The following is an 8937-nucleotide window of genomic DNA, read 5'->3' on the forward strand; positions in this document are numbered from 1 at the left end:
GTGTGATATAAACGAATAGGACGTTGATATGCCTAGTGATTGAAAAAATACATAAGGAACTGTACAGTTCTTTGAACATCCAACTTTGCATAAATTCGCTCAGCTCATGCAATCCACTGATAAAAAGATAATCCAAGCTACAGCTATGTTCCCATACAAGGTGTTCAACGCACGTCCTGTAAACTCTTGAACTTTAAAGCTAAAATTACTGCATTCAATATACATTATCAGTCCATTTCAATACCGTATTTTCGGGACGAGGCCTTGTACTGTAATATATCTGTCTGTCTGTACTGTGTGGCGGAGATATTGCTAATGCGACGTCAATCTATCTCACATATATACATTTGCAAAGCCCAGCGTTGGGCGTTCAAGCAAAACAAGCCTGCAGTTTAGGACAAACTGACATTGTTCTTCAACGTTGACTTCTGAAAGTTAGATCAAGGATTGCCGACCCAAATCAACACGAACTTCAGGGTGAGTTTGCTTCAACATTCTCAATGACCAAATTCAAATTTATCACCCGGTTTGCCTTTCTTTGGTATAATATACTGTTTACGTTCAGACATACTTGCCTTGTAATTTTCATCCAACGGCCAATTGGATATGTGTCCCATCTGTGAAAATATAAATAACAACTAGCCGGGTGGAGAGGGAATGGTAATGGCCAGGTAACTGAATGTTATGACGGAAGCAGTAACAGTAACCGTTTCACTAAAACAAAGACGACAAGCATGACGAAAACGTTGTTGTTAATACGGAGGCATGTTAAGCATGTGAGGATACTGTAGCAAAAGATGAAAACATATTGATTAAAAGTTGTTTCTACCTACCAGACTTCCCATGTTTGTTGACAACAGGAGTGTTGCAATCTTTGAAGCTTGTCAGAGCAATGACTAATTCATTTGTGTCGTATCTAACCAGTCAGTGGATATGGACAGCGCATTATGTGTTATTATCCAATCAAAACACAATTACTTTTTGTACGTCTATATAAATAACGCTTCAATAAATGCGCGATCAAAGGATCGGAAACATGGGTGCAGTAAGTAATGATTCTTATTTATGCATGTTGTGACTTCGATTTGGTAGACCTCACAAAGAGGACTTCATTAAAGTTGAGATTGAAATTTAGTAACTTCATTCCGTGTTTTTATATATTATCAACTACCCTACCCTCGTGGTAGGATCAATGTGAAAAGACAGCAAATAAAAACTGGTATTTTCAACGTTTTATGGTTTTATGTTGGCACATTTCTACAATCCAAGTGCCATCACTATTTTATTTCCCTGAATCAATTTTAGTTTTTCCTTTGCCTGTGACAGTACATCAACCGATATCTTTCTATGATTCTATTGTCCCACATGCTCTAACCCGTCTATTTATTGTTTCAGGGGAATTCGAGCAATTTTCATGGAGAGGTGAGAGTTATATTTCGATGTTTAGTTACAGATGACAAGGCGGATAATCATATTAAATATGCTGAATTATGTTCAATGTTCTATTCATGAAACATAAAACATAACCGATCATTTAGCTTTGAAATGATCAAAACTCAACTATCCACACACACACACACACACACACACACACACACACACACATTCATAAGAATCGAAAAAATATCTGTACCAAGGATCTTCAGACGTGTGTGTGTACGTGTGTGTACGTGTGTGTACGTGTGTGTATGTAAGTGTGTGTGTGTACGTGTGTGTACGTGTGTGTACGTGTGTGTGTGTGTACGTGTGTGTGTGTGTGTGTGTGTGTGTGTGTGTGTGTGTGTGTGTGTGTGTGTGTGTGTGTGTAATACTCCGTTCCCTCAAATTGATATTTGATTCCGACCTGAAATACAAACAATGAGACCTGTGAGATTGCATTCAACTTTCCAATAGTTAACATCATCACTATTTGAAACACATGGTCATGAATCCCGAGTTGTACAATCGACTCAACGAAATTTGTGAAAGTATCATTGTCTAGGGTATGTTTTCTTAACATTGTCTCACTTTTCTGTTTGTTTTTGCTTCAGAGGATTGACTGTGGACAGCATGTTGGACACTCGGATGTGTCGAACTTCATCAGGACGCATGACATCCAAGGGGAGGATAGACGGATACTTCAGGGCTGCTACGATCTTTTTGAATCGAAACCAGATTTCGTTTGGCAAAATTGCTCCATCGAAGTCATGTGCTCGTCAGTTGAGGTAAAGTTCGTGTCTGGCGATGAAAGCAATCGATACCTCTTACGTTTTAGAGAAGGTGAAATTTGGACGGCGGTTTTGAGAGAAGAAATAAGCACACAATTCTTCAATGTGTATGAGTGGTTATTTAATCTCGTGAAGGGAGTTGGAGAAGCAGTTGCTGGAGCTATCCAGCAAAATCCTAATATTCTACTCCCTTGACATATGAAAATTATGAAGTGTTTTATAGTGGTGCAGATACACACATTAAAGAAAGAGACCAGAATATATCTTGCTTTGTCACAAACGGGATCCCTGCTGCTGTTGTTATGACTCGGAGTGTCTATTTTCATATCCTCAGCTAAGAAGTGTTTATTATCTACATGGGTACTTTCGGTCATATTGGTTAACGTAATCCTGTTCTGAGGTGTATATCTATACAGAACACTTTGGTTTTCAAAAAGTGATCACATACATTGTAATACATGTAGCTATGTTTTAATAAACTTGATTATCTATCTTTAAAAAATGGATATGTAATTTTTTCTTGGCGTGAGATATATTTTTCACGATCGAGGTGGTGCTGATGTTCGACCGCCGATGTGGGGCGTGGTGGTGCGCGTCAAACGCAGGGCGGCTCCGGGGGTGGTTTTACTATGCCCGTTTCGCCGGTATGCATGGGTGGGGGGACTCGACTCGCGTTGACATCGGGATTGCTGCCCAGTTTCTGATCGAATGCGACTTTCGACCGGGTGCATTCCAACGTGTCCTGGTAACGCTTGATGGCCGTTGGTAAATCCACCGGTTTGGCGATGGCGTCCTCGACGTTCACCGCGAACGGTTAGGTCTACTAATGCCTACAGTGAATAATGCCTACAGGGAATAATAGCTACAACGTTTGCAGTGACAGCGATACGCTTACCTGCACACAAGTAGATTGTTCCACTTAGTGTGCACTATTGCCTAAAAGGGATAGTAATTAATAGAGAGATTATTAAAGGGAGAAGGAAATGTATTGCTTTAAAATTGAAGAATAGAGTAATTAATTGAGAGATTATTAAAGGGAGAAGGAAATGTATTGCTTTAAAATGCTTGTGATACAAATCTTCATTGCAAATCATGGCAAATCCCAAGATTATGTTTATTTATGTAAATTTATTTATCTCAAAACAAACTACTATGTGAAAGATATGAATAAAGTTTAAGAAAATTAAGAAAAATATGACAACAATGTGAAAGATATGTATATGAATGTACATATGTATATGAATGACCAAATAAAATGTCTCTCAACATAGAAAGTTACTGTTTTCTATATACTGTAGGCATTAGTGCACTTTGAAATAGGACCATGCCACTTTATTGAAAGGTTGAAGGCAGGTGCAATCAGCAGCACTGGTGCGTAAAGTTGTTTATTTAACACTGTAGGCATTATTCACTATAGGCATTAGTAGACTCCACCCCGCGAACTGTTTCTGCGCGTCTTAACTCATTAAGCCCGAGAGTCTCATCACTCCTCAACACCTGGAAGCCCTCGCTGATTGCCCACTCGCTGTGCCGAGACTAATTAGTGCTAGTCACACCTGATTTCCCTGGCAGGTTTCGGGGATCACAGGAAACTGTCTAGTCGTACAAACAAGTCCTGATTGTTTAATTGTGTCGTAAAGATATATGTTGAAAGAAATCAGGTGTGAATACATGTCGTGTATTGCAAGCTTTATGTAATGTATTGCAAGTTTCTCTTGTAGACCTTTTGTCGGCTTGTACATTTATATTTTATCACAATATGGATACACGTGTATTCTTTGTATATAACAGATGAGACACACGTTAACAAATTCTCTCTCTTATATCATTGTGTGAGGTTTAAATTTACAAAACATCTATGACAATGACATACTGTAAAGAAACATTTACTTTCATACTTTATAATCTTATAAACCGAAAATAGCGGTTTTGCCGATACATTTCTAGTGTTTACGAATTATTTTAATGAAAGTACTATAACGCTAGTCTGTGACTAGCACAAAGCACATTCATAGCATTGCACTTTATTTCATACAGATTTAATGCAGAAAACATACGTGACCATACAAACATACATATACAAAATGTATACTACATATTCCTTGCATAGACACAAAACAAATAGTCACCTGATAGGGCGTCATCAAATTTCCCGAATAGAACGTTCGGTATCTCAACTGTTCAATGTAGTGGCTGGTCATATGTTATCTGCGACCAATCGTATCATAAGATACCTGTCACAGAGGAAAGGACAGGTGACGGGGCGTGGGCGAAATTTCTGAAGAGCACGTTTGGTCACTCAGCAGCTTGGATAGAGATTGGTTATTGGCTATATCCTTGACCAGTCGATATGCTGGGTTTCGGCTTCATCAACTCAAGCTATCATGTAACAGTTTGTGTATTGTAAACATACACACTGGTAACAATGTATGAAATATACACATAAGACAAATAGGAGTAGATAGTCACTTTGGCGAGTACATTTGTCCTCATTTTAGTGTTTTCCGATAAGTAAAACAAAGCGATTGAAATCCAACCACTGATGTACATGTAAATATAATCTTCACCTTGATACGAATGACTATCCAAACTAGAGTACACGCATTACAGAATTCACGAGGTGACACTATACTGAATTATTATAGTGTATAAACTTGCAGTTGACACCCCCACCCCCAATATTTATGAAAGTGGGCGTGCCTATATCTTTACTGAATGCAAACGAGGTTCATAAGATTACAGATGTGCATGCATGTATAAAAGAGAGGGGCCTGACTCCATAAAGCAAGATGTCCAATGATATAACAGCGCATCTGTTTATTTTACACTTGTCACGGGACAAACCTTTCAACAAGGACGTAACTACATATGCATTCTAACTGAGGCTGTTATTTCAAGGTCGAAAGAGGCGTTCAATTATCTCATTACTGTAATCTGCTTGAATGATTATACGCATGTGTATCGATACCGTAACTGATATACTATCCAGCTTTTATTGACGATGGATCAATAGAGACTGAGTTGATTGATACACGTGATAATTGCACCGGATTTGATAATTACACAGATCAAATACAAACGTTTTACAGAATGCTCATGTAAATTGCATAGAAAACTGACAATTCAAATCAACATGAAACTTTCAACAGCTTGAACAAAAATGCTTGAAATACCTTTGTATGGCTTACATGTAATAACTTATGACATTACTTCTGTCCATGTGTGACAATGTTTTGAATTACCAACTTACTGTCTTTTGTAACAAACGTAGTAAAACATTTCATTGTTGTAATAACACTGACATGTATGTATGTATTCGATGCAAAGGCGCGACTTATCACTTTATATTCGCTTAGGTAACATTACGAACTTTATATTATGGAAAACAACTAGTTACAATTCAGTAAACTTCAAATTAGTAAGTTCAATTATGTTTAATCTATTCGAGCTTGGATGTATAATTACTTGTGTTTATACATATGTTTCAGTATATGAAACATGGCAACGTAATGATGCCTAAAAAGTAAATTCAAACTATTCCATTGTGTTTGAATTCTTTGTATGTCCTTGAAATTTCGTATATTGTTTCCTATTTATTAGGTAGTTGAACGAAATATATTTTTTAATAACATCTAAACCATTACATCTAATTCAAACAAGGTGCATACGAAGTATTTTAGTATCCATTCCAAAGGAAGAGTACCAGACACTTACCTCTGTAAAAACATCATAATCCCCTTTCTCGCCGACATGCGTTCATTTGCTAAACGCTGTACAAGCCTATGATACTGATTAGCAATTGTTTTCAAAACACTTTAAATACTTCTTCTGATTGATACTAAAGGTGGGATCTCTCGTAAGAAAAGCTAATATTTGCTCAGTACTGCTAAATTGGTTGAAATAATAGGTACAGTGCGATTTTTAAAAGTACAACAAACATGTGCGTCTCTCGCTGAATAAGGGGTGCTTTCTGTTGACGACTGTATGTGGCTCGCGCGGGAAGAATTCGAAACTGCTAATTACCTGCCCCATAAACACGTCACTCGCTGTAAGGAGCTGATTAATTTGCCCCATATATGCGTCTCTCGGCCTTTATGAGTTAAGCGGTTCCCTTACCAATAATACCGCATCTGCGCCTGTGAGCCCAGCACGGCCCACACGTATGTTCGAATCGAATCATATGGTACCCGTGCGAGTAAACCCTTTAACCTTTTTCGATATCATTATCATCCAGGCGGTGGCCGCATCGGTATCGGTTTGAAACGTGAATTTGCTCGTTCGTCGTGGGGCCTGTAAACGTATGGTACCCGGGTATGTACTCACCGTCTGTATAAGCGAGTCTAAACGTTTTGGATTTATAGAAATAAGTGTCGACTTTACCTAAACCGTGGTTCACACCGGGAAGGTGAAAGTATTTATTGGTTGGAATCATAAATTCCCTGCAAATACGTTCGTACACACGTCGATCGTACGGGTTATCGAGCATGGTCCATGCTGTATCTTGCAGGAGAGGCGCACCTATTTCCTTCAAATTCCGTCTCGTCTGATAATAAACGTGAAACAAGGTGACCGCCTCCCTCAGTTTGTCCGTTCCATAGTCGAGTGTCATACACGACCCCGTCGTCGCGCACCACACGGCTAAATTGAGTTAGTTTTGCCAAAACTGAATCGGGTTTTGATTCCAATTCACCACCACCTTAGCATTACTGACGGTCACGATATTTTTTTTGAAAATATCGATAAAATTCATTTTAAAACTCATTCCGTCCGCGTCCACCACAATTTCCATATTCGTTAGCCCATCACTCATGTTGAAAGTATACCGCAGTGTCTCGTATATGTGTAACATGTACATAAAGCTCTCGGGAATCACGAACGGTGAGCCCGTTTTACTGCTGCACGTGATCCATAACACGTCGGGGGATCTCGAAGTCGCTCTCTGTGATCCCACCTACTAGTCTGGTAGGATGGGTACAGCATTCAAGTCCTGTGGAAGTTTTGGGATGAAAGCAAGACATTGTGTTTTTTGTATTCATCAGACATGCTAGTTAAATAAAGTTTGCTTCCAAGTTGAAATATGGTGCAAATAGTACTTTTGAGCACTGTACAAAATGGTTGTGGAAAAGGTTGCTAAAAGGTCAGAAGGTCATAAGGGGAGAGTTGAATATTTAGAGTTTGAGGCTATTAACTTTATCCAAGTGTGTTTCTCTATTTCATGAAATATGTTATTGAAAGAAAATCCCAAAATATATTTTTTTTAAACTAAAAAAATAATATAATGAACACTCCCTCTCTCACAGTGGCAGCTAGCAGACGAATTTAAGCAGATGTAGGTTTTGTGCATTTCGTAAGTATATGATTGCTTCATTTCATCAACTCAATGTTAATCAAGTTATTAAAGAAAAATTATGTAGGAAACAAAAAAGAGATGTTTATTTTTGTTTGGTGAGACTGTCAGTAAGGGAGCAGTCCTTATTTCAAAATGTAGTTGGTCAATATCAAATTATGATTGATCAATTTCTTATTATTACGCTTGAAGTTTTTCTCTTAAAAGAAAAGTTCTATGAAAATAGATAAGAATAAAATGAAATGATGGGGAGAAAACACTATTTTCTGCTTCACACTCTCCCAATTAAACCCCTTGAAATAATTTCAAGTCATCGGATCGGATCATTCTAAAATGGTTATAATCTTTGAAAAGAAATATACTGAGTCAAGAAAGAAACTTCACATTCTTTCTTCAGGGCACTTTAAAAGAACAAGAGATGGTAACATGGTTAAATTGTTATTATTTCATTGCTGAGATCTGTGTGATGTACTCGATACACTGACAGTGCCATAATCAGTTCCATTAGGCTACACCGCCGTTCCAAAACATGGGTATACAGAATGTCAAGTCACAAGAATAAAAAATGCGAAATTTCTCAGTTCAATATCGTGTATGGCCGCCCCGCGCATTCACCAGTGCCAAACACCGTCTCCTCATCGACTGATTGATGCTTGTGAACACGTGGTTGGGGATTCTGCGCCATTGCTATCGCAATGCAGCGCCAAGTTCCTGTAAATTCTGAGGTTGGTTCCTAAGACCATGAAGCCGTCTCCCAAGTGCATCCCAAACGTGAGCAACTGGTCGCGGTAAACAGCAGCTGTGAGGTTTCCACAGATGACCAGAAGTCGGGAACGGTTGTTCCCACAGAAAGCACCCCACACCATGCAACTTCCGCCCCCGAATCTGTCGACTTCCTGTACACAACATTGGGCATACCGTTCACGACGTCGTCTCCAGACTCTATGCCTGCCGTCCGCGAATCTGAGGGTAAACCTGGATTCATCGCTAAAGACGACTCGATTCCAATCTCTCTCTGGGTCCATCGGAGGTGACGTTGGGCCCACAGCAGATGTTGACGTTGATGAAATGGCGTCAATATTGGCCCACGATATGGACGTCGAGGTTGGGGATTGGCAGCCCACAATTCGAATGGTCTGTGAGGACAGTCGACCTCTAAACATCTCAGCCCTGGTTCGTGTAGCCGGGCTCGTGACGTCACACGTGGACGACCCGACCTTGGGCGATCAGAAGTAGTGCCAGTTTGTTGTAGACGACCTCGCAAGTCATACACAGTATGACGGCTGCATCTCATTGCTCTTGCGACGTCAATAACTGATCTTCCCGCTTGAAACATGCCAACGGCACGTTCACGTTGGACATTTGACAATCGTGGCATTTCAA

At 39.4% G+C, this 8937-nt stretch overlaps 1 protein-coding gene across 2 annotated transcripts; it reads left to right on the top strand.

Moving 5' to 3' along the window:
• Positions 1 to 357: 357 nt before the first annotated feature.
• On the top strand, positions 358 to 2709 carry LOC124274755. Of its 2 annotated transcripts, none has more exons than XR_006898015.1 (3): positions 358 to 477; positions 1396 to 1422; positions 2031 to 2709. XR_006898015.1 is itself a non-coding variant. In XM_046710123.1 (3 exons), the coding sequence occupies exons 1-3, from the start codon at positions 1013 to 1015 to the stop codon at positions 2400 to 2402; spliced, it is 432 nt and encodes a 143-aa protein (XP_046566079.1). In that variant the 5' UTR covers positions 973 to 1012; the 3' UTR covers positions 2403 to 2709. The 2 variants fall into 2 exon arrangements, 1 of the variants encoding a protein (XP_046566079.1); XM_046710123.1 differs by lacking the exon at positions 358 to 477 and adding an exon at positions 973 to 1045.
• Positions 2710 to 8937: the final 6228 nt, after the last annotated feature.

The sequence above is a fragment of the Haliotis rubra genome, unplaced genomic scaffold, assembly GCF_003918875.1.
Source record: "Haliotis rubra isolate DU_JTF1 unplaced genomic scaffold, ASM391887v1 Scf194, whole genome shotgun sequence".
Lineage (NCBI taxonomy): Eukaryota > Metazoa > Mollusca > Gastropoda > Lepetellida > Haliotidae > Haliotis > Haliotis rubra.

Excerpts from the sequence above, each read along its gene's own strand:
- LOC124274755 (XM_046710123.1), top strand. The coding sequence starts at position 1,013 with ATGCGCGATCAAAGGATCGGAAACATGGGTGCA. Across the intron at positions 1,046-1,395 it reads GGATCGGAAACATGGGTGCA|GGGAATTCGAGCAATTTTCA; the intron begins GTAAGTAATGAT and ends TTATTGTTTCAG. Across the intron at positions 1,423-2,030 it reads CGAGCAATTTTCATGGAGAG|AGGATTGACTGTGGACAGCA; the intron begins GTGAGAGTTATA and ends TTTTTGCTTCAG.